Here is a 26,881-nt window from a genome sequence, read left to right on the forward strand (position 1 = left end):
ATCAAAGTTATTACAACTGATATCTAGTAAAGTACACTGTCAATGTACTTGAAAGTAAAGTCAATCTGATAGGCATAGAAAGGACAGTCTATGTTCTCATTTTTAAATTTTTGAATATTTAAAGATGTTCTCAAAAAAACCCTAAAACAAACACACACCACAAACCAGCAGCAAGATAAAATAAGTAGTATTATTTTAAGCCCTGAAACACTTTTTGAAGTAAGCAGGCATAGTACACGAAAAAAAGTTCAGTCTTTGGCAAGAAGGAAAGACAGAATGAGTCTGTATTTGCCCATGATGTTATTTTTATTGCCATAATGCTGCAACGAAGACTGCACTGGTTGCAAAAAAAGGTAAACCAAGGAATCTGTAACGTGATTTTATGGGAGATTAAAAGAACCAAAGGATGTAGAAAAAGGGAAGAAATACAAAGAAACAATAAAACTGTACTGGTCAGTAGGGTAGTTATCTTTTTATTAAAAAAGAAAAGCCAAACATTGTCCAGTTTTTTCCACAGAAATCATACCAAGAAGAGTTACAGAAAGGATGGTGCTAAAACTTTAAACCACAGTCTTACAGGAGTACTTCTAAAACAAGGAAAAAAAAAAAAAAAAAAAAACAGAAAGTGGTTTGAAAGGGTTTGTTTTATTAAAAAAGCACAAGCTACCTAGAGCCTCATATCTAAAAAACAAATTATTTTTGTCCCTCTAGGGAATGAAATTACAGAGAAAAGAAAAAGATAAGTGATATGATCACAGAATCAGAACAGAGAAGTGAGATGAAGACAAATGGAATCACCATTTGTCAAGACAACAGACAAGGCTGTTGCTGAGATGCCAACCTCAGCTGCTAAGGATTAACTGTTAAGGAGGGGCTGCATTTTATACAGTAAACCACTGACATTCAGCAACAGACTAGATACTAGAATAATTTTAACATCCAAGCAAAATAGGTAGGATGTGCATACAGAGCTTCAGATGAAGGATTTGAAGAGATGAGAAGGGCGAGCATATCTTTTGAAGGAAGAATAATAATAAATCTATGAAATATCTATGTCCATCACACAGAGACAGGCTATAAACACAAAAATGAGGTCATAGACATAAGTGTCCTTTCAACATTTAAAGCCAAAACTTATTCTTTGAAATTTCTAAAATTTGACATTTATATTGTTTAGAAACAGGTTTTAATATCTAATGCCATAAATACGCTGAGTGGTTTTGCTTAATTAAAAAAAAAAAGTAAATTGAACTTACCATGCTGTTTAGATTTCTTCTTTTTTTTCTTCTTCTTTTTCTGTTTTGATTTATGATCCTTCTCCTTTTTCTCTTTTTTCTCCTTTTCCTTTTCTTTCTTTTTACCTAAAATAAAAACTAGTAATTTTAAAACAGCAGTACCATTCCAAATTACTTGCTTCATTTGGCTTAACCTAAACATGACATTCAAAATCAAGTATTCCAGTTGCCTAGTCAGATCAAAATGATTCGGTTAATTTACTTGATATCTTGGGCATGTCTCTTATTAATTGCTGGTAGAATGGTTCAAAGGAATCTCAACAAACAACATTTTACCATTGTAAGTATTTCCAAATGAGATATCATAGCAGAAGATATAGGAAAGCACACAAAATAAGTGACATTATTTAAATAGCTTATAACATACATTTTACTTACAGCTTGTAACAAAAAGGTTTGGGCAAGAGAAAAAGCTTTCAAAAGTGCAGAATTCCAAACTAAAAAGATAACATTGTCTTAAAAACACATATTAGACCTACAGAAAGTGATTTGAAGGAAATTTCAGTATCACAAAACTGCTGATGCTGTCAGCACTTTCTACTACACAGCGACATCCTCATAGAAAACTGATTCTGACTAAAATTTGTGATACATTTTTTTACACTGCAGCTCACTTCTAATCACTGTTGATATATGCATGAGGACAAGCACTTTGTCTCAGAAAATTCTATTTATCCTGTTAATTCTCCCAAGACAAAATACATCCCACAACATTTTCACTCCATAATCATTTTCTAAGTTATCAGCAGTGAGATAAATAATGAGGAAATTGACTTGTTACAGAAACTAAATCCTTAAAGTCAGTATGTAAGGATTGTTTCCTGCACACAAATTAGAGTGTTATTATCTTCTTGGGGAATACAGAAACAGAAATTTTACCTCTTGGAAAAACAAGGTATAATCACTTCTAAATTCTTGTTCATCTCTAATTTTTTTTTTTTTTTTTTTTTTTTTTTAAACACAGGATAAAACCAAAGCCCTCTCAATTTATATTTTCTTTCAAGAATTGCCAAATGTTTTGCTAGTAACACTTAACTGTTTTCTCCTCCCCTTGCCAAATCGGTCAGTACAAGGAAATAAAGGCAGTACCCCTAATTCAACTGAAACAAAAACCAGACAAACACAAACTTTTTTTTTTCCCAGGCCTCTCATAGGTACTTTTGAATCCTTCCAAATCCTTGCTATGGGCACTTTCATTTCCTCTTATAAAATTATTCTTCTACTATAAACTTGTCATATATATAAAAACCGTTTTTAAGACCTAAACAAGCAAAAGAAGTGCAGCTGGGCCCAGGAAATATTTTACACTTTTACATTTGCTCTTCAAAGACATCAAGTGTTAGAGAATTTTTCCTTTTTTCCTAAAAATATTATTGCTCTGTACATACCATATGTTGAAGAACTTTTCTCTTCCAGTTTTCCTTTTCTTTCCACTCTCACTGCACCTGCAAATTGAAGAAGAATATGTGACATAAGTGCAATGTCTGGCTGATGACCCACTTTCTTGTAAAATCATTAGACCGTAAAAAGTCCTAATGGTACATAATAATAAGAAACATACAAACAATAAAATTATTTTTAATGCCACTTTACAATTATTTTTATTGTCTAAAGCACTGGAAACAAAAAGTATTGTAGTTTACCAACTTCTGAATGCTTGTCCTTCTCAATCACGTTCTTTAATATTTTCTCCTTCAGACTCTCAAAACATTTCTCCTTTATGGGTACAGAGCACTGTATCTCTGTCCCTTCAGAGCTCACTGATGTGGAAGACCTCTTTTTTTTACTATTCCCTTTGGGTAACTTTAGACTATTGGTTAAAGGCATTTCCAGATGCAAGGCATGTACATGGGACGAGGGTGCTGAAAACAAGAAGACAGATTTACTAGGCATTCTGTAAGGATTGCAGCCAGATCACTGGCTGGGTCAGATCACTGAAATGTCAAGTACTGGTAATAATATCATCACACTTAACATAATTATTGCATATGAATGCCTAGGTCTTAGTCTTACATACAAGACAATACATGCCACAGAAGGTTTCTTCGTTTTGGAATTTGCACTCGCTTTTTAAACTACTTGTATTGTTTAAGTGTACTTTTGCTGCTTTTAAGCCTTTTTGTTTCCTTTTTATTTCACTGTAATAGAAACCCGCGTCAACAATAAGGGTTAAAGGTGCTGACATTGTCAATATCATTTAAGTTAACATTCCATTATCTGAACAGAGAAACTGAGCTCTGGTACAACATTTTTAGTGCTATGTATAAAATTTACACTTCTGCTTATTGCATTTTTCATTGATTTCAATAATGTTTAAATAGTTCACTGTCCTTCATGTGTGTATTTAATCCACATTTGAATTACATGCAAAATACTGTGATAATTTGTCAGAATTCAGCATCATATACTGACAGTTCTTACCTTACACTATTCAGAAAAGTTTATTCAGTAAAATATTTAGTTGATTGTTAATCTTATTCTGATGCAAATTAGGAAATAACATGGTAAAATAAAACTCAAATTATAATTTTCAAATAAACTAAAATAAAAGTTATTTAAAACTCTCTATTACTGTGTTCATCAATATTGTGAGAGCTTTAAGTTTCATTTAAATATAATTAGGAAAGCCTAATCTTCATCAGGACATTGAGGACATTTCAGGACCGTGCTGAGGACATACTGTACAAAAATGCATCTCTGCAAAGTCACAAAGGGTTCAGGTTTTTCAGTGCCAGCTGTAAATACTTGGAGGCACCAGACACCTTTGGTGTCTCTCAACTTATGAGCCCAGCGAAAGTATCAGCACGGAAAAAACACTCGTGGGTTAAAGTGCTGAACCAAAAAAAAAAAAGTCCTGAAAAATACCTGCTAGCATGCTAGCAGTCAAGATATTAAACAAGACAAAATACAAAGCTGATCTGGAGTGGGTTCTTTGAGCTCCCCCCCCCCCCCGCTCCTTTTTTAAAAAAGTATTCACTAATAAAACAACAAAAAACATTTAAACAAGCAGTGTTAAGATAGTTTAGTAAATTCATCAGTCATAAAGGGATTCTGGGGAAAAGGCAAGAACATCTCGGGGTTGACTCTGTAAGGCTTGGACAGACCAACCCAATTCTACTATGATACAACATACACCTTAAATGAACTTACTCCAACTCCTAGGCAGACTTCTCAGGAAAACAATCAAAAAGCCACAAAGTAAGAAAGCCGCAGGGGCACCAAGAGCAACAGAAAGTGGTGCATCACCTACCACACCACACAGCACTTTTAAATGCCAGGCGTTCCCAGCTGCAAGATGCAAGACATCGCCATACCAGGCAGTCTAGCCAGCAGCCAGCAGCAGCTGCTCAGCTCTGCATGCTGGCTTCTAACACAAGACGTGAGCTGCATGACCATGGCTGAGGCTACCTGAGCCTTTCCACTACCTCAAATCAACAATCTCACCTAAGACCATAATCCTTTCAAGAGTGGTCTACTATTCAAGCTCTTGCCTTTGTCTGTATTTCAAGCGGACTCAGCTTGCTGGGATACTTCTCCACACAAAACATTATCCAAATTATTCTTTTCTTGGGTTTCCTAATTAGCATTTGTCTCTGTTACAGGACTGAACTGCTTTGCCATCTGTGGAGCAATGAGTATATTTTAGCACCTCAGTGAAAGAAAAAAGTGACACTTCTCCACATCATCATGCTATCAACGTCTTGTCTCGTTTCTAAAAAGAGCACAAAAGGATCACCCAAACGCACATAATTTGGTTAGGTCACTGCCATTTTGATGAAAAGATGTGAGAATACTCCATCCAAACAATCTCAAGAGAAATTTAGTCTCAATATCAGATTAATTAGTATTTAAACTTCATTACTCAGAAGAAATCCTGACCTCAGACATTCAAACATTCTCGGATATTGATAGCCACAACACAACAAACTTCAGTATCTCAACAATTTTCAACACAAGCACATCTGACAAAGTAATCAGCTAGTAACTAAATAATTCTTTGAGGGAACATTTATGATGGGCAGAAATCTGCTACAGTCACACAAATATCCATCTCAATGACAGAGCTCTCCAGACAGCCTTTCTATAGTAACCTGAAAAAAGAAATTACTATTATGCCTGCACACACTACAATGTTATTCTTGGCTTTTACTTTTATTAATAAGAAATCATTCTCGACTGAGAATCTTAAATCCTCAAATCCTAAATAAAGCATTAAAAGGCTTGCAAAGTCTAATTTTCAATTGTGCAATCACTACGCCGTACAGGTAACCACAAAATTAGACAAAGTAGGCAATCACAGTCTGAAGGGCAAGTAACAAATACAGCAAGATAAATATTAGTTTATAAAAAATCTCCTTTATAGAAATGTTAACTTTTTTTTAACTGTTACTTTTAATTGCAATTTTATTCCTGTTAAGGAGTCTAGTCAGCCACCTCCCACACAGTGAAGTGTGGGAGGTCTGCAGTTAACACTCAGCAGAAAGATGCTTAGAGATTAGACTTGATAAACTACTGATTATGTCATTGTTCTAAGATCAATTTTATCATCAGAAGACTGATTTCAGATGAAAACCAAATGTAAACTACAGCACTTTCCAGTCCGGTTTATGACATGTTTCCAATGCTACCTCTCCTTGTCTGGCACGGTGAAGTGACACAAGCCCCTCCTCGTGCAAGCACAGGCACAGAACAGGATGCTGTGCTACAAGCGCAGCAGCACAGACGGGCTTTTAAGTGGTACTGCTTATTTCAGTTCAGCAAATTAAAATAAACTGTACCAATGTGAAGTGACTTATTTTGTTGCATGATACTCTATTCCATGGCTTTTGATGTTTCAACTTTCCTAATAACAGAAATATCATCATCTGCATTAATATACAACTTAAATCATAACATGACCAGCATAATTCATGGTTCTATCATAATTAATTTTGTGGTTTGAATTCCCAGTGCATAGGATTAATTTTATATCTAAATGCATTTTAAATAAATATTACAGATTAATACCAGATCCTGCACAAAATTATCTCTTTAGGAAGGATGAGGACATGAAAATTTCTTGCTTGCCTTCAGGTAACTACCCCAAGAATCAGCTGAGAACTTCAGGGCAGAGATTAGAATGGCAGACATTCAAATTAGGGAGTAAACCTGACTGTCACTAGATGTTTGGAGTAAGACAAAAAGCTCCAAAGTAACAAGAGCTTTAGCTCACTAGAGTCTACATACCTCTTAAAAACAGGGCAGCCAGTAACACTGGCAAGAGTTTAATAAAAAGCGACTGATCTCGTTTTCTGAAAATTTTGTACATCAGCCATTTCTTGTTCCTGCTGCATTAAACTGTTATCAATAAAATTATGTAAAAGTATACAACGCTTTTTCTTTTAGCCTATGTGAAAATTTCTCCCATATAGTTAACCTAATGTTACCCTACTAGCAAAATAATCTAGACTGAGCTACAACAGGAAATAACAGCTAATGATAATATTGTTATATTATTATTATAAATGTTAATATTGCTATATTAGCAAATGTAACAATATTTTCCTTTTACTTAAATTTTAAAACCCAGATTGCTTGCTGAAATTGTTTGCTCAATACATAACAGTTTAACATAAATGGTGTAGAGTTACAAAAATGAAGAAAGACCATCACAAATTTAAGAAAATTATAACTACAGAAAGATCTGAACTTCATGTAGTCAGAACTACAAAACTACAGTGTTCTGCATGTATTTAGACTGACTGTGAATTTAAAGTCTAAGTGACAAAAAGGCCACTTATCTCCATTTTAAACAGTTTGACAAATGAAAGCAAGGATTCTTAGTTATGTATGTGATATCAAGTGATCACAAGTAGGTCCTTGCACCAGTTTAGGCAAAGCAGTACCTCTGTTCAATGATTAACTGGTAGTGTACCAGTGTCTACCAAAGTGCACAGTACTTCCATGCAGCCTGTGGACTGAAGGAATTGATCATAGTGCTTTTGTGCTGCCTTTATGCCGTTGTGCTGCCTTTCATGCTGTTCATTTTGAGCAATGATCTTGAGAAGGAATCTATATGTTAATACTATGGGTTACCATTTATGCTTCTGCACTTCAGTGCACTTTATCCCTCCTCTCTGAAAAACACCAACTTAGTATCTTTTTAATGAAGAAGTCATTGAAATGCATCATTTTCAACAACATAAAATTATGGATAATTTCTGAAACTATCTACAGTTATCTACTTCAATGATTACGAAGACAGCAGGTCCAACTTAAGCGCACTTAGCAAACTCCATAGTGTTGTCAAAATCTAGAATACCAGATCTGTCCAGACTGTGTCAATAAAATCTAAAAAGCAGAAATATCATAAAAGGACATAGATTTAAAATAGCTCTTTCAGATTAAAAAAAACAATTACAGGATAGTCTGGATTTTACACCAGAGTTCTCATATTGTAACCTACAGAGTCACAATGCATACACTAAACAATGCAATATATTAAATAACACTTAGGCAGGCAGACGTTCCTGCATAATGCAAATTAACTTTTCTCAATAATTTCAAGCATCAACAGGAATGAGAAAGGAAAGCTTTGGGCACCTCTCCTTTATATATTATCTTGCTATTGTTTAAACAGGTTCACTAGAAAAGGAAAAGTTGTGATAAATAGAGTGGATTCTATTCATTCTCCTGAAGCATGCAAGAATTTGGTAGAATTATGTGTGCTTAAGTAACATGACTTGAGAACCTGTGCTATTTCAAAAGTAAAAAGATGCCTTCTAAAGCAGAGAACACAACAAAAACTATTCAACAGTGTAGAGTAACTCTAGAGTTTTCAAACCTGATCTTAAATGCTACGTTTTTCTTTTTCTTCTAAGAAGAATATGAGGATAGGACACAAACAAGTTTCACCAGAGTTAGAAACCCGAGATGAACCCAAAGGACACATGAACTTCAGTTATAGAGTCCTAGAGATACTACTGACAGGCGCAGCTAGCTCCAAAACTTTCTACGAAATCTCTGAATTAAAGATGTCAAACTGCTTAGATTAGTCTTTCAGCCCACAAAGCTTATACCGCTCAAGTGGAGGCTGGGCTGAATACTTCTGAAAACTTCTAACATTTGGACAAAAAGTCAGTATGAAAGCTCAAGACAGAGTTCTATTGCATAGAAGAAAACTGTAATACATGAAAATTAGGAACAATACACAGGTCTTTGCAGAAGGCAAAAAACCAGAAGACAAAAAGGGAGCTGGCAAATCAGCTCCTTAAGAGCTTATAACTCTTAAAATCATGTAGGTCCAAAAAAACTCCATTAAGCTTTAAATACAGTATAAACTGTATCCTCTAGCATAGGTTGCAAGTGCTTCCATCCTCCCATTCTGGACTCAAGTAGTAATAAGAGAGAATTTTCTTGGGGAATGGTTTCCCCTCACACAAAGTGTGTGGACATGTCAAATATTTTTGACTCATAAATAAAGGTGACTATAAATGAAACATATTATTTCTTTAATTAGACTGAGCTGTGACCAAGACCCAGCTCAACAAATAAACAGGTAGAAGTGTACTCATGGACACTGGGTTTAGAATCAGCTTGCTCAGACTCCAAGCCAGTCCCATGACGGAAGCGGGCAACAAAATAGATACCCGTTAGCATTACCAACTACACATTAAATGATCCAGAAAACATATCAGACAAGCCAAAAGTCAAATTGCTAGTAACTGAAGTGAGTTCTAATAAACAAGAAACAGATGGTAGTTGGAAGCTGTTGGTTTCTTTTATAATCTTCTTCTATGAATGGGCAAATATAGAACTCTCAAAAGCACTTCTCTTAGTGGCAGAAGATGTGAGATAAAAGGACATTTACAGAAGTAATTTTCCCAGGAACCTGCGATTCTACTGCTATGCAATGTATCAAAGGCAAACAAAGACTGTCACATGTTTTCACATGAGAAATTAAGTAATATTTTTAAAAGCTTAAGTGGCAGCTCATTAGAAATTCCCATAGCCCTTATTTTGACAAATTAGTTTAAGAGATTAATAGTTTGGGTTTTTGGTTTTTTTTTTTTCAGAGAGAGAGAGAAAGGATAATTAACAATCACCTATTTTAATCTACGCAATATTGATCCAAGAATCCGACCCGGCTTTTGCTATATCAGGTTAAATAGCTATGCTACAACTCGATGAAGTGATCACCTTACACTTTCAGTGGGAGTATGTGTGGGCAGACACCCAAGAAGGGGCTGTACGTACTAAATAAAATGCTTCACTGACCTATTGAGCACTGCAGCTATACTATCAGCTTAATGCAAAGCTGTTGCTTTCCCCCACCCCGCAAACAAGACTAAGTTATAATTTGAGTGCTGTAATTATATAGTTTAAGGTCATGTTGTCCTCCTTTACTATTGATCACATTTACCAAAAAACTTCCCCAGAAGAGTAGAATAACTTGATTTTTTCCTCCTCTTACTTTATTGAACAATTTTCTCATTTAAATAAAAAAAAGGCTTTTGAGAAAATTCTTTCTTGGAAGCCAGTTAAAAAAAGTATATGGACACCTAACATAAACTGGATGAAAACCCACTTTTAGGTTCTGCAAATCACTATGTAAACTGTCCCCCAAATCTCTAATTGCCTCTATCCAAGTGATTCACTTAAACCACAGTAGCCAGTAAACTGTTACAAAGTGAAAGGCAGCACAGAGTTCCAGTACTGGGCTCTATGCTAACTCTGTGAGGGTGAACCAAGCCTATGTAAGTTTCAGAGGATTTTTCAGAAATATTTTCAAGTAACATTTTGTAGCAAGCAACAAAATTTCCAATGCAAACAGAAGCAAAGGTAGACGAATGCTGACTGCCTTGCAAAATGCTACTAAGTTTTAAAGCTGAAGCTAGAAGATCAATGAGTATATCCAGATTTAGTGTATATTAGTATGTTAGTAAACAGTTTCATGAATTATTTTTACAAGTTTTAACAATATAAAATATTTTTGAAAGAAATACTGCTTTTTATACTCCACACTCTCAGATCCCCCTTAAAGTGTGTTAGAAAAAGTGCTAATTCAGCTCAAAGCCAGTGGAAGACGAAGAATATGCAGATGGATGGACCCCAGAATGAGTGGCAGGTTTGTAAGTGTGCAGAAAGGGAAAAAAAAAAGTATCCTCTCTTTCTGTGTGACTGAATACATACACGTTTCAACCCTGCAACTATAAACCTAACTGGTTGTATACTGAATCTCTTTACCTGACGCTGTTGTAGCTACTCTTCCATCAGTTACTGCTTTGGAAGAAAGATAAGTAATCATCTGAATATCTTCCTTGTCTTTACTGGGATATTCATTACGGAAAGTGGATTCTGTGGATAATGGTGCTGTAACTTCCGAACTACGGCTTAAATCAAGAGGGAGACATGGTCCACGCTTCTCAAGTGACATATGAGCAACATCAGGTACTACATAAAAGAAAAAATGTAATATTAAAAAAGATACATAGGTCCAACAAACAACAGATTGGATTGCAGCGTTACATAACATAGGAACAGCATACAGCTTTAGCTACAGTAAGTCAAAATATCCCGTTAGATGAAAACCGTGAAAGGTCTAATTTTTAGGATTCAATTTCTCTTGGGCAGTTCTTTATTAGATTAAGATACATTACCCTCCAATTTTGATGACTGTTGGTTTTGACCACTGATGGAGAACACTTTTCCATCAGTAACTGAAGAGGGAGAAGAAACTTTTTCTACAGAATCATCAGGCAAGGAGCAAGTGGCTAAACGCTGTGATCTTCTTCTCCGTTGGCTATGTTTGTAGGATCTAGGGGAATTCACTGGCTGTGATGGACCTAAAAAGAGATCTTTCAATGTTCATGAAGCAGAGAGATATACCATAATCTTACTGCAGTATTTGAGATCTAAAGATGGAGAGTGCTTTAAATAACTCTTATTTGCAAAGCTGGTAATCACAGCAGAACCAGTAAAAGTAATTAAAAACTGTGACTACCAGGAGCAAAAAGAGTTATGCTCAAGATATGATTCTGCTTTTAGCTTATTATACATTACGAGGGCATCTACTTCCCCACTGATAAAGGCTGTTGTTTTAGGCAAACAGTGTACTTAAAATAAGCAACCCCCCCATATAACCCATGAGAGTAGGCTACTTATAATGGAAGGGGGCAATAGAATTTAACAGTAAACAGAACAAATGATCACAGTTAAAGATCTAAAAAGTATGGATAGTGGTAACATACAACTTAAAAAAAAATAATCAAAAGCAGTGGTTAATTTTATATCCCACCTCCCATCTTCTGCTAACCTGTTATCAATACTCCAGCTATATTTCAAATGCACACTGCCAACACGTGGCACAGGAAGAAGGCTCAAGAACCTTATACTTTTTTTTTTTTGTAAAAAAAAAAAAAGGGGGGGGGGAGAATTGATATAGGTTAATATAGGCCTGATTCATTAAAAACAAAAAACCCACACTCCTCTATATCTCTCCAATTTTACCCAGTTTCACAAATTCTGCCTTGGAAAACATTTAAGTCATTATTACACTGTAAAACACTGTTCTCTCCTTTCCTTAAGCAGTTTTTAGAGTCAAAGATGTACAGATTCAAAAACAGACACAGCAAAATTAAATTTCCATTAGAGGTGGTAAAGACTTGGAAGTCAAAGTTGAAAGACAGCACTAACAAGATCTAATGTATTAAGTAACCAATTTTTAAATTAGCTAACATTTAAAATATTGCTACAGAGAAGTCTAACTTACTCCAAAATACAAACATGCTCAAGGGAAACTACTTACCATTATTTTAGGGGTGGGGAGGGAAGGCATATTACAATATAGATGACCACTAATATTTTTTGGGGACAAAATACAATTTATACCTATGTGTCCTAAATAAATAAAGATGGCTGAATTTGTACCCCTCCCTCTCCCATTCATTTAAAGTTATCTGTGAGAAAAGATTAAAAGAAACTTATCTCCTAAGGGAAAATATCAAATCAAGGTTAAGGGGACACAATGCAGGTTTAGTCTTCCGTCCTCAATTACTATTCTAAAAGGGAAACAAAAATGTAGCTTTTGACTCACTGGAACCCACATTTATTTTAACTCTTAGCCTCATCATTTAATGTTCTTCAGGCAACAAAGAGCCTGACCCTAAGCAACACTAAAAACCTAATGTAATCTCAAAAAAAGTTATAGACATTTTAATATTCACAAAAAATAGCATATTCAAAGATGTACCATGAACCTTTCCCTGTTCTTCTGACAACCAATATTTTGGTACTTTGCAAATCAGTTACACATGTTTGAGAAGCTTGTATTTTTCTGAGACAAAGAAACCTGATTTTTTTATATTGCCCCACCACAGATCTTGAACCCATCTTCTCTTTCACATCGTATTTGGAGGAAATATCACATAAGGTGAAGAATGCCACAGCCAACAGGTACAGCACATCAGCCTGCTGAAGGTGGAATTTCTCAGAGAAGGAAAGGTCCACAACCAAGGTGTACGTCTTTTCTTTTTAATGAATCAGGCCCCTTCAGAAGAGAGGTTTGATTTTTCCTGTATCACTGTTAATACTAATGTGGAGATTTAAGCTGGAGGGAAAGCCAACCATTAAAAGCCATGACTCCATAAATATAAATGTATTATTTAAATGTATTATTTCCGGTAGAGTAATTCATATGCCTTATTATCTGACTTGACTTTTAAAATACTGAGCTACCCCTAAATCTCCCGCTTGGACCTTTTATTTAAAGCAGATTCATTTTTAAAAGCAATAGCGATTTACAACCAAAAAAAATTTCTGTATATCTCTTATAAGTAATTACGGTATTTTTTTTAAAATGTCTGTGCTCACTAGTTTTATTTATCACAGAAGAAGGAAGCTGAGAGACCAGCGTCAAATCCTCGACTTGTATTAATTCTGGGGAAAGTGGTGATTTAGGGGGCTTTATACACCCAGAAGAATCTCCAGATTCTTGTTTGCATTTCTTGCTGCGAGCCTTTCCTGAAGACAAAGTTGAGGATAACAGTGCAGGTTTCTGAATGTTGGCAGAACTGCTAATATCAGCTTCATTTTTTTTCTGACTTTGTGGTTTAGGTGAAATCTCCTGAATAAATAATAAAAAATTGATACTTTTATTTCAGTTTCTTCGCTGTAGTTCTTGTATTCTATTTTGATTTTTTTTAAAAGCAACTTTAGTATTCAAAACACATTTTAAAGCAACATTATTTTCAGTACAAATGAAAACTATTTAAAATTCATCACATTAAACAATTTTTTTAAAGGAGCACCATCAATTAGTTTCAGTGTTCAGAACACCCTCATTTCTTACTATTTGAAATATATGCAAAAAGCCTGAAAACAAAACATTTTTCCTCTATTCCCATTTTAAAAATTCACCAAAGTCTTTTTAGTTTCTGTCTCTTTCATTTTCAGTAGACCAGGAGCGTCAGTGCTTCCTCAAAGTATAACTTGGAGAACACCTGTTACAAGCTAGAATACATACACTGATGTATAATCATAGAATAGCTGAATTTGGAAGTGACCCATCAGGATCATCAAGTCCAACTCCCTGCTCCTCGCAGGACTACCTAACACTAAACCATATGACTAAGAGTATCATCCAGACAATCCCTGAACTCTGACAGGCTTTTGCACTGCTATGAGCAAGTGATCCTTGTTCAGAGGACTGCAGTTCTAAAAAAAGTTGCCAAGATTTTCCCTTCACGGTCCTCTACCTGACCATAGCAAAAAAAGAAATTTGAAAAAGTTCCTCAGGAAAACCTTGTTTAACACGAATTTCATTTTTAGAGAAGAACCTGAAAAAGTTGATAATGCTCCTTTAAGGAATGTCTGAAAACAACAAAAAGTTTCCAAATACTGAACACACTCTCACAACAACCCCTTTCAGTGCTGGGAGTCTGGATTTCACCACATTATATGTTTGTGCAAACACATGAAGAAATCACAACTTCTAGCACCACAGGGTTAAATAGATTGCTAACTGTTGGGGAAAAATGAGCAGATAAAGAGTTAAAACAGCTTTTGAAGAAAAAATTCTACATGTAATGCAGCTTTCCAATTTTTCATCAATTTTAACTTCTTAACACACATACTTAAGTATTATTTGTAGACAATTAGCATGCATTGACAGACATTAGCATTTTAGATTTTTAACTGGAAGTTCTTCCTACTTTACTGAACAAACTGTGCATGTGTTACAACTTGCCCAGTAATGGCAAACTACAATATCTGAACATAATTCCTTAAACCTGTCCCCTTTCTTGTCCCAGTTACATCACACAGCATAGTACCATCTATTAAAACCATAACTAACAAAGTAGAAAGATATTTCTAGAATGTGTGCACCACTTTATCCAAACTAAAAACGTCACATTTCTGATGATTTGAGGGTATTATTGGGTTTTGTTATAAATGGCAATTTTATTTTCCACTAGAACTTTCCATGTTCCAATGGAAGGGGGAAAAAAAAAAAAGTAAAACAAAAACCCACAAGTGCACGTTCTATGTTTGCAATAGGGCACCCCTGAATGCTACATGAATAGCTTGCTGGAAGTATCATGTAAAGATCCGGTGCAAAACATCCCATTCAGCAGACATCAGTTCTACCTTGAATAACTCAATTACACATGTACTAAGTGCAGTTTATTCATTTAAATAAAATATTCCATGAACTGTGGAGTATACCTATGCTGGTTATGAGAGGTATTACCAGAAATTAATTAGAGTCGTAACTTGTAAATAAACAATTTTATTGTTCATCTTCACAGATGTGAAAGACATTACTACAGCATCCATTACTTTCAAATTACAAAGTTATTTAAACAAGATTAAAAAAATTAAATTAATATTTTGATAAGGTGCTTAACCTCTTAACAGGACAAATTAACATTAAAAACCTTAATGAATTAAAGTTATTCATCTAACCAGGTCTTGGTCAAAAGGAAATATAACATGACATACCCTAATACAGTTAAATAAACTACTGTATCTGCAACTAATCGTCTGAGGTTTTGGGTTTAAGACAACTGTAAACTAAAAATATATAAATATAAATAAAATAAACTTCCATCAACAAAGTCAGTTTTCGGCTATTGGCCTGAATACTTCTACCATGTTCTGTATTACATTATTAAAAAAACCTACAAGATATTTTACCCATTCAATTTTATAGCAGTAGCAGACAAAACCTCTAAGGAATGTCAGCTTTGCTATTGGAAAACCTTTTGGGGAGGTTTATAACTCGGCCATTTTAATTTGAGTTTGGGCAGGAACTTAGTAAAAAAGCTTTAAGCTCAAAAATTTTCCTCCCCACAGTTAATCATTTAAATATTTACGAGGTTTCTGGTTTTAGTTAGAAGCAAAGGAATAGGACAATTTGAGATTTTAGATGCCTCTTTAAAGGAGCTTAACTACTATTTCCAAAAATGAGTTTTTTCAGACCATTAGCATGTAAACAATGACAGAGACATCTTTTTTTATGTTTAATCAATAAAACAGAAACAGCCGAGTTACTAAGTTTAAGAAGTAACAAAAAGGGTTTAGTAAATATGCACTGTAGTTTATACTGTTGCATACACAGTCTATGTAAACCACAAAGTCCCATTCACTCTAATGGGATTCTGCATGATAAGATTTACATTGTAATGATTCTTCCAAAAACAACATGCTGTAAGCCATTTCACAGTTTTTTGCACATTGAAAATATCACACACAGTAGCAATAAAATCATAGCATCTTTAATATGCAAAAAATTTGAGAAATGGAATGTCATGTCAATACATTGTAAACCTTTATGCAAAATATCGGTCAATGCATTGACACCGTAGTGGCTCAGTTAGCCGTTACAGTGACAGCATTAAAAACAGAAAATCATGTTCCATTGACAAGATTTGCATCCAATGCAGTGTCAATGGAAAAACCACAGCAATGCAATTATATATCAGCTCTAAAGAACCAGTACAACCAAAATATCAAATAAAGTTTGGGGTAGGGACTGTTCATAGAGTGTGCCGGGGCTTAAGAACAGAAGTGCTCTTTTAAGAATTGCGAGCAGCAAGGCTACTTTATTCAAATGCTGCTGTTAAAGAAGAATGAAAATGAATACAAAAAAGCTGTATTAAAACTACATTAAGGCTCTGATTTAAATCATTGGAAAACAAAGATGTCCTGAATCAAGACTACTGTTCATCCTTAGCTTGCTTTACCATGCTTAGGCATTCAGCCCTTTTAATATGCAAGATAATGCACAACTCGGAGTCAAGCAATGCCTGAACACAATGGAAGAAGCCAAAGATAAAATGGCAGCCTTCAGGTCCTGCAAATATGCAGGTTTAAAAATCAGACCCTTAACATTATTTAAAAGTTTCTTTTTTGTATTTATTAAAATACACACCCTTGCAAAATGTATGGCTCATTGAGCAGTTCATAAAACACATACAAGCCTACAACACCAAATTCGTACAATATAAAAGAAACTTCTTTTAAAAGAAGTTCTATGTGATGTCAAAAACCCTGTTTCAAACACAAATTACATTTGTGTAAGGGCCTTTTCCTAAGCCAGTCATGGTCATGGTTCCAGCTTTAAAACTGGACCTTGGGACACTGGTCTCCTCACATTTGTTGCATGGAGACTTCATTTTTCTTTGTTTTCTGTTAGTTTTCTAACACAAAAGCTGATTACTGAAATCCAAGTCAACACTGTGTTTAGAGACAATTAAATTCCATACTTCTGGCTCTGCCAGAAATGTAAACATAAGATCAATTTTCAGTTCCCTGTTATATCTGAAGGGGCAAATTTTAATGTTGTAGGTACTACATCTCCATGGCACACTCCAGTGGGAACCTTGCAAAAGAATCAAACTCTACCATTTCATACCTGCTCCAGGACTGGAGCTGTTTCTTTGTTGCCTTCCTTTTTTTCAGCACCATCTGCAACAACAGCTTTGGATGCCAATAAACCTTAGGAGAAAAGTTGCAGAGATTTTTAGTTAGAAGGAGCTTGCAACAAGAATTTGTGGAAAACAAGGCAAAATAGTGAGACGAAAAACATGAACTGCTTATATCTACCACATAATTATCTCTGTAACAGCTCCACACAAAGCTGAACACTTTAAATTAGAAGAAACAAAAAGTTAAAGGACATTCCCATGATGGTGTCCTTTCACAAGAGGTACTTCTCTGCCATTTCCACTAACAAGATGAAAATCAAATTATCAATTGTAAAATAATTCCTCACCATCCTTATAAAGCCCAAGCACTTGGGCTTTAAAACCAAGCCTGCAATACTTTAGTAAGTTCTGAGAGATCAAAATTATTTACAAACCTTTTCTACCTCTCCCCTTTCCAGCCTTTAAGAAATTCCCATCAGAATTTGTATTACTACTTCTTAACTCTAACACATGCAAAACTTTCTTAGACATAATAGAACAAGGGATTTAATTTCCAAATGAATATTCTGAGCAGTGGAGCTCCCAAATTACCTCCATAACAAGACCATATTGGGAGCAAATACATCAGAATATGTCACCTCATTCATGAACTCATATACAATACCACTACTACTAAAAATCTGTAAAACACAAGAAAACATAAATAGGAGAAAGCTTTTTGTTGGCTAAGCATATAGCAATAGCTTCAATTCTACTTCACACAATAACTTCAATTACCTAGGTACGCAGAGAAAGAAAAAGTTCTATGCCATAAGACAAAGCAGAACTGATAAAACCTGAAATACACAAATCTGAATAAAAGTTACTATTATAATCCCTGGGAATGTCAATATTAGAGGTGGAGAGTTTAAGTCCTCAAAAATAACTTGAGCTGACAAATCCACAAGAAATTCCTGTTGCATTCCATGAAAAATTAGACATGCTCAAAATTAATTTACAGTGCACAATGCCCAAGGAATTATAAATTAGTTAAGCCTGGGCTCTCAGGAAGCGTTCAGGACATTAATAAACACCAAAACATGCACACAAAAAACCACTGTGGTATTTTGCTAGAGAGCTATCACATTTCAGCATTCCACAATAAATACTAGGTGCTCTGTTTCCTTTACTCTTTATGTTAGATTAAGTTATGCTTCAGTTTACTGGAAAGCAGTTATGTTTTAAATAAACTTTTTCAGAACACCATGTCCATAACAAGAGCTGTAAACTAATTGATTTTACAGCTAAATAGGTTAACTGAAAAGCAGAAACTTACTTAGCCCTATTATATTAACACAAATAAAATTATCAGGTAAGATTGTAATTCTGCATTAGGCTCCATAAAAGATTTAGGTTCCGTGGACCTAAATAAACATTTGTAACTCAAATTATCCTGTTTAAATCAAGTTGCAAAATTAGCTATGTTCCCTATATTGACAATCATACATTTAAAATGAAAAGCATAAAATAATTTTCAAAATTAAGTGAAGTAGAGTTTTAAATACTAAACAACAAACTACAGCCTATAAGGCAGCTTTTGTGGTTCTACAAACCACAGGCTGGACCAGAGAAGTGGATGCCCCATCATTGGCAGTGTTCAAGGTCAGGCTGGACAGGGCCTTGACCAGCCTGATCCAGTGGAAGATGTCCCTGTCCATGGCAGGGGGGTTGGAACTAGATGATTTTTAAAGGTCCCTTCCAACCCCAACCATTCTATGATTTTTATTTCTAGCTAGATGCTCAGTGCTCAGAAAGTAAAGCTGTGAAATGAACCTAGATTGTCAGACGTGTGAATATATAACCCTTCTTTCTTCCATTTTCTCTACCCCATTACTTATCTTTCTAACCAATCACCATGTCTGTAGAAAGACAAAACAACTCCACAAGCTACTACAGCAGCAGGACTACAGGTTCACCATCCTCTGTCAGTAACACCACATAACAAATAAAAAGCATGGGGTGGCATAGTGAATCAGAACTGTTTTGTTCTGTAAGCTTGCTGTGGATGTTATCTGTTCTTTTAGGTATCACTGCAGCAGGAGATGTGGAAGCAAGCATTCCAACAGAGGCAAAAACTAAGTGGAAGAAGACATGAATACATGCTTAGCAGGAGACATCCTTCACCTTCAGGAAATGTAATTTCCCCCAGTGGCAGTAGCAGAGGGAAAAGGAGCAAAAGAAGCAACTTTATTTTGTTGAATGGTGAGCAAAGAACACCAGATGCAGATGTGGTCCTTGTGGCAGACAAGGAGAACCTTCTGCAACAAATACTGAATGCTGAATTGAAATCCAGGAGACAGTTCCCTTCAGACAGCCTCTTACAACCACATTATTTGCTCTATTTCCTCAATACAGCCATAAGACACTTGGTAAATGAATATTTTCCTAAGAGCTACAATGCTTTATGATTCTTTTGTAGCCATTCTGATGGGTACACCAGCATGATTCCCAACCTTCTTTCAAATCTAAAAGCTCATGTCGCAGACACAAACGACTATTTACAAGTATTTCAAGCATAAGAAATACACATGTAGCAAGAGAAAGTTTGATCATCAGCAGTTACATTTTCAAAATACTCTATTATATGCAACAATAAAAACCTACTACAGTATGAGTAGCAAAAGTGCATTAATTTGAGAACAGCTACACAAGGTAGCTACCAAGCATGACAAATTTCATCTTGTAATTAAAGGATTAATTCACTTTTGCTAAAAGGTAACATATTCTCTGCCAGCAGAGTATGCTTTCACGGAGACAGAGACGCGCTGTTTTTAGAATGATAACAAAGTCAATGGCTGCAACATTATGTTTTCTGATTATTCAGTTCAGTCTATATGAGCCCGCCCGACTGCTATTATTCTCAAAAAGCTCCTTAGAAAAGGAGAATCTATCCACAAGCACAGAAAAATATAATTTCTAGAGCTACAGGTCTTTCAGCTGGTTTTGGTATCTTCTGCTACTAACTGCTATTGGAAAGAAATTAACAGGGCTCTGTAAATATATATCAACAGTATATATAACTTATACTTCTACTGCTCATGGGAGAAATTATATTGGGACTTAACTGAGAGTGTATGCAGTACGGGCAAAGGAGAGTAGAAATAAGGCTGATAAATCAGACATCTCTTAACTTAGTACCAAATAAGAAGCCTTCCAGGAAAGAAAATCCTGGAGGCAGAAGATGGGTTTTTCTAAAGACTGTTTGCTTCATATCATGTTCCATACTGGCCCATTTCATTTATTTTCTCCTTTAGATTGAAGTACTGACTGAGAGACTGAAACGGAACCATACTCATAAGAAAACTGACTAAACATCCTCCACTGCTGACCTATGAAAGGTTGGATCAACCAAAACAAGTCTGAAAAAATGCTCATCACGCAGTTTACTAAATCAGGTTATTTTTATCTTATAGAAACAAGACAGAATTTTTATATGAATGACCATACCCTATCTACTACAAAAAATAAACACACACACACAAAAAAAACCCCTCTCATCTCTAGCATAGAAAAGTTTGCCAGATTTCACACAAAATATTATTTACTAGAATGAGTGGAATGCATTTCTATCTTACCGTCTGTCCAAGGGGGCCCTGTACCCTCTGCTAAGGGGAGGACGTCACAACTTTTTTCCACCCAGCTTTTGAAATGCGTGACACTTTCCCAGCACAGGTACAAAATACCTCATCCTAAATACCGACAGGATTAATGCTGGCAATACAATTTGCTTATTGGGAGGCATGGGGGAAGAGAGATACAAATTGAAATAATTTTTTCACAGTTAAGTAAATTTCTATTAAATTTTGGAATAAAATGCATTTTTCAACTTTTAAAGATAACACCAATTATCTATTATTCCATTTCCTTTTGTATAAAATGTATTCTATAGCTGTATATTTGCTTTCCATTAATAACTTTGAGTAATAAATGTGGGGAATGAATGCCTTAGACACTGAAAAAAACATTTCAGATCATCATTGCTTTGATTTGTAGCTAGGCTTGTATACTTTTAAATGACATACTGTAAACTCTTTTCAGCATCAGTTTTACTTCATGACAAACTATGACAAAACATTTAGTTTTTCCATAGCTAACAAAAGCTTTAATTTACAGTGGTAGTATGTAACTCATGACTATGTTAAGAAGTTGTACAAACCCCAAATTCACCCGATAATGTAGAAAACTGTGCAGCTGGAATTAAAACACACTCAAGAAGTTCATCAGTTCAGGATGGCTACCTTCCTAAAAAACTAAAAAGACCACGTCAAGTCTGAGACCATTCTCTGAACTTATGAACAAGGTAGATTTTATTAACATTTATAGATTTCTTTAAAATTCCAAACAAGTAAAAGACTGTAGTGAATATCTGCCTCATGAATGTGATTTTATCAGTCTACTTTAGTACCTTATGAGTAAGCATGTATATTTCACTACATGAAAAAGGAAAAAAGTCAACAACAAAAAAAAAGTATTTTACCAGTGATCTTGTTAAGACGAGCTCTCTTTGCCTGAAATGAGTTGCCTAGACTACTTTTCCTCTTGTGTGATAACGTGCTCTCTGCCTGCACAAAGGCCATCTTTGGAACATCCACTACAGGAAATCCTACTTTTAAACACAACAGAAATCTAATAAATGCACATTTCATAAATACGTAACAACACACAAAATACTTCAATATTTCAGAACTCCTATTACAATTCTGCAGTAAAGAAACTTTAAAATTCTATTAAAAATGAAAATGACACATTCTGAAGATCTAGTATTACACACTGAAGCATTAGATGCAGATTACCTCAAAATTTGTAATTTTTACTCAATATTATGAAAATCACTATTAAAGACTATTAAAATGAACAAATTCTTATCAATCTAGAAATAGTTTCAAACAACCCTGAATATGGATATATCATCCATACTGGAATTTTTTTTTTCTTAGTACAAGATCAGGGATTATCTCACAGGTAACAGAAGATGCAGGAATATGAACCAAAGCATACAATTAAGTCATTCAAAAAAACTATGTTCTGCTCTTGTTAGAGCTAGTTAGAAATTTTGCACAAGGAGTAAATGCTGACTGAACTAAATTTATCTGATGATAATTGTTTCTAAACTGATTAATGTTATGTACCATAAAGCTATCATAATAGCAAATGGAACATCTTCCTCTAGAAATACTATTATTACTTAACTGCAAAATTAACAGGAATTCTACTTCAACATTACAGAAAAACCTATTTTATCTTTTATAGAATTTGTTTTTACCAAATGTGTCACTAGATGTAGGCTCCTCTTCCTTTTTTTGGACTTCCTGCATGATTGTAGAGGTTGAGGTTTCTTCCTTTTTTGAAGGAACTTTTAGCCATTTTCTGTCCTCTTTATCCTTATTGCTGTTTGCACTGGTTCGAGGTTTACTTCCTGCTTTGTTCTTGGCTGCTGCTGCAGCAGCAGCTTTGACCAAAGCTATCCAATCCTCCAAAAAGGAAAAAATGGTAAGTAAGTATTAAAAAGTGCCTGAGACTCAAATAGAAAATACTTATAAACCCAGTGAAACTTCATCTAGAAATGTTCAAGAGCAGTTGAATTTATTTTTATGGCTACTACTCAGAGTGGTAAAATGAGTTTCCCAAATTGCCTAAATAAACTTGAAGTATTATCAGTATGCCACATGGATAAAAAGCAAAAAGAAAAAACCTTCAAAAAACACTGTGTATAGAATTCTGGCTGCACACATTCCCTGCTACCTATTTTATATGTCATAGCTTTAAAAACCCAGAAGCTCCCAAACCCAGAACGGTGGGTTTTTTTCTTACCCTTCTGGCTGTGAAATACACCAATTCCATTGTTGCTTGAATTTAACAATTGTTCAAAACTACAATCAACTCAAAGCATGATCCAGCAGCTGCATGATTGGGCAGAGTTCTTCCTGAATTAAACTGATAAAGCAGGGATAACTCTTACCTAATTATATCTGTGTTTCTAGAGTAACTATAGATAGCACTCTCTTCGTATTACATAATACAAGTTTCATTCAACAATTTCAATAAAGTGCTCTATAATATGACTGAATTTCACAGTCTACATTTAAGATAATAAACGTGACCATACAGAAACATCCAAGGAGTGCACAACAGAATATAGAGCCCAAATTAATCTACTTTTTGGCATGTAGATGAAGTCTAGCCACCCTATAAGCCAATGGAGAAAACTAAATACTTCCAAGGCCGAGCCACGCTCTTTCTACTAGTTCGGAATGACTCCTGCCTTATGTCTCCTGGATGTCAGGGATCAATCTGATCGCAAAAATTTTAACTTGTTCCTTTTTACTGAAGTATTTTTTCACATTTTCTATAACATCAAGGTACACAATTTTTCCATGAAGAAGTAATATGCGATATAAAAACCAATAGCAGTGTTCATCCTCCACCAGTAAGAATTACGCATCTGAGTGTTTTGAACGATAATTAATTTACTACATGGCAATTTGGCTATAACATTATTTGCAGATTTGTACTACCACATATAAAAAAGGTACGATAAAGACTATTTTTTGTCTAGTTTTGCATGAGTGTTTTACAAATAGTAATTCCCCCCCCCCAACTGTAGACAGACTATATTTTATCCTGGACTGTTTCCTTATTGTTATGTTATCATACGAGGTACCTAAGTAGCTTGATTTTATAAATCTTGTTTCAATGCAACTTTTTCCCACTCATTATGTATTATAAGCCTTTCAAATTTCTGTCCTATTGAGGGTTTCTTTGCCTTTGATGTATGAGAAAAGCATAATACAAAATACAAAGCATCACTTTTCCTTGTATTATGCTTTTCCTTTTCCATAGCTCAATACTTTTAAATCACTGCTTTACATAGGTTATGCTTCTACTTTGCATCAAGCTATGTACTTAGAAACACCAACAGTTTTGATTCCTCTAAGATGAAGTGTTCCGTGTCCAAACTGTCAATGCAAGATGCATACACTCAGTCTAGCTAGCAGCAGCAACGTTTGGAAGTGCTTTGGCAATGCTTACACGACAGGCAACTACCCAGGCCATTTGGTGACATGCCAGCCACAAAGAGCGTGTCTAACTGCCAGCTGCATAGTCAATCAAAAACACACATACCTCTTTTTTGGCCAGCCAAAACGAGCACACACATTAGCTCCAGTCCATCCAGAGCCTTGCCCATCCAGCAGGACAAAAAAAGGATTGAGCTATTTGTGCTGGTGAGGAGTTAGGAGACCTGAGAGTAGAAGTCTTACACTGTACCCTGGCCAAGGGATGAAGAGGATCAGTAAAATGGCTGGAGCTTGGATCTTATGATAAAAGTGGGAAGCAAAGGAAGCGCAGCCTGCATCAAAACAGCTTCTAAACAGCATTTTAATTTTCAGTCAAGCTAAGCACCCTGAAATCGGAAGCTTTCAGAAGATACCTAGCTTTAAGGACCACACTGAACTAAGTATCCTGTTCTAATGGTAGCTGTACTGGTGCAACATGAACGGGGTTTTTGTTTGCATTTTATTTCATTGTTTGGATACTTAAGCCATGGAGCTTACAAAGGGTAGCAGGACACATATAACAATGAAGCAAACAAAGGTTAAACATTCAGAAGCCAGAGCAGAGCGACATTAATTATGGTGATAGTTATACTTTTTTCCTAGATTAACATGCAAATTTAAACTCAGTGAAGAGAACCTTGAGCGGGGTGTAGACAAGATTATCGCAAGAGCTCCCTTCCAACCTCAACAATTTTGTGATTCTGAATTGGCCAGAAACTCTGTGGGTCCATTTTTATTTTGGCTCCAGAGTAAACATACAGGCACTAAAGTGACACAGGTAATTCCTGCTTTTTAACCTTGAACTCCTGTGGAGCAACTGCTTAGCTGCACAGCTCCTGACGTGTGAGAACTATTTAGCACCTAAGATTCTAAGGTGACTATATTTCTTTTGAAGAGCACAGGAACTCCTCCTTCAAAAAGGATATATTTGTGCCTTTTTCAGAATTTTTAGAAAATATTAACAAAAAATGGGAAAATAACAGTGGGAGCCTGAAGCACAATGAATTCTGAAATCTGTCTCAGGGTCATTTTAAGATATCTACTCTGTCAACCATAATAGCAGGACACTAAGTATCATAGATATAACAGAAACTAGTTGCAAATCTTTAATAGCAGGACTTTTCCCAAGAGCATTCAATATACACAAAGCCAAGGGCCCAAATATGAACACATTAGCAATTCGTAACATAAAAGCAAAATCCTCCTAAGAGAAGTTTTCCCTACTTCTCCCTCATGTCCTGACATTTTCCCTCTATTGGCTGTGGTTTTGTAACTCTGCACCAGTTACTCTGCACCATCCAGCCTGATTTCCTGCCTCCCACAATATCTCACCCCAGTGAGTTTCTCATTTACGTATATAACTTAACAAAAAAGAAGGAAATACACTTTTTTTTCCTTACTAGAATTCATCTTTCAAGTAAGCTGAGAAAATTGACAGGAGAGAAGTAATGGGACACTGTAGTTAAAAGACAAAACATTACTTTATCACTACTGAGGAAAACTGTCATTATGCTAATCAGAGTCACTAAATCAAAGCACAGGAAATTGCACGATCAAGAAATATGTTAGTAGAAATTACCCAACAGCCTTACATATTGGCTAACACACTTGTATTTTAAAATATTCCTTTGCGTAACCTTAAACCTGCAACAGTGGGAAGGCAAAACCAGAATAATTTCTAAAATCCAACCCTTGCACCAATAGAATTCACACACACGTTCTCCCTTCACCTGCCTACAACCACCACCTTTTTGCTTCTCTAGAGTACTAAAGATTCAGCTGTTTTTCCTCTCCTGACACATCACAACTCCCAACTCCCACACATTCATACATACACATACATAAAACATCATCAATCTATTGACTGGCTGATTCCACATCAAGCCTGGATTCCTCACCCTCACCTTTCAATTCTAAACAGTCTGCCCCACCTACATCTTGGCTCACATTGTCTCCTGTCACATCTTCTTTTTTCCTCTGTCCCAATCGCAAATCCATGCTTTTTCCTCAGCTTCCTCTTCCTGTGTGCCAAGTCCCCTCCCTCTCCTTCAAAACCCTCCTCAAAACTCACTTCTTTTGGTTCGATTTCCGTCACTAATCTCAGCTCCGGCGCTATCTGCTCCCTCTCGCGCGCCTAATTACATCGAAGATAAAACAAAAAACATGAAACAGAAAAAGTAAGTTATCCGAATACTTCATATGTGCTCTCACAAGGGCAGTCTCAATATCCCCATCTTTTTTTATTTTCTTTCTATACTACGTTAGCCACATTTCTGTGTGATTTCAATTAAATTGCTCTTATCTGCAGAGCAACCTAACCTATAGTCTCATTGCATTGAACCACACAAGTATTTCCCACTCTTTAAAAATTTTGCCTTTCCACCCTCACAGCTGAGTCTTATTAAAACACACTTCTGCTGCAACTCAAAAATAGTTTGAGTGTTACAGTGTTTACAATCTCTTCCTTTAAGACATGCTAAGCTCAAATCAAAGAATTAAGTAGTCTATATCTCGCTTTCTCCATGTAATTCAAATTCTGCATGCTTAGCACACACCTTCCAAACAGATCTTATATTTGTTAAAT

General features: G+C 35.4%; 1 protein-coding gene across 12 annotated transcripts in view; it reads right to left on the minus strand.

Moving 5' to 3' along the window:
* PHF20L1 (PHD finger protein 20 like 1) overlaps positions 1–26,881 on the minus strand; it is a 61,095-nt gene that overhangs the window by 20,913 nt on the left and 13,301 nt on the right. For 3 of the 12 annotated variants that reach the window (XM_030012854.2, XM_030012853.2, XM_030012858.2), the window contains exons 6-15: positions 26,369–26,431; positions 22,506–22,713; positions 21,720–21,848; positions 17,191–17,273; positions 13,146–13,398; positions 10,934–11,119; positions 10,521–10,727; positions 2,939–3,157; positions 2,684–2,740; positions 1,257–1,361 (exon numbers count right to left, since the gene is read on the minus strand). In XM_030012854.2, coding sequence (XP_029868714.1) covers positions 1,257–1,361; positions 2,684–2,740; positions 2,939–3,157; positions 10,521–10,727; positions 10,934–11,119; positions 13,146–13,398; positions 17,191–17,273; positions 21,720–21,848; positions 22,506–22,713; positions 26,369–26,431 — 1,510 coding nt within the window. Of the gene's footprint in view, positions 1–1,256; positions 1,362–2,683; positions 2,741–2,938; positions 3,158–10,520; positions 10,728–10,933; positions 11,120–13,145; positions 13,399–17,184; positions 17,274–21,719; positions 21,849–22,505; positions 22,714–26,368; positions 26,432–26,881 lie in introns of those variants that run through there. The other 9 variants (XM_030012857.2, XM_030012864.2, XM_030012861.2 and 6 more) reach the window with 7 other exon arrangements.

The sequence above is a fragment of the Aquila chrysaetos genome, chromosome 4 (assembly GCF_900496995.4).
Source record: "Aquila chrysaetos chrysaetos chromosome 4, bAquChr1.4, whole genome shotgun sequence".
Lineage (NCBI taxonomy): Eukaryota > Metazoa > Chordata > Aves > Accipitriformes > Accipitridae > Aquila > Aquila chrysaetos.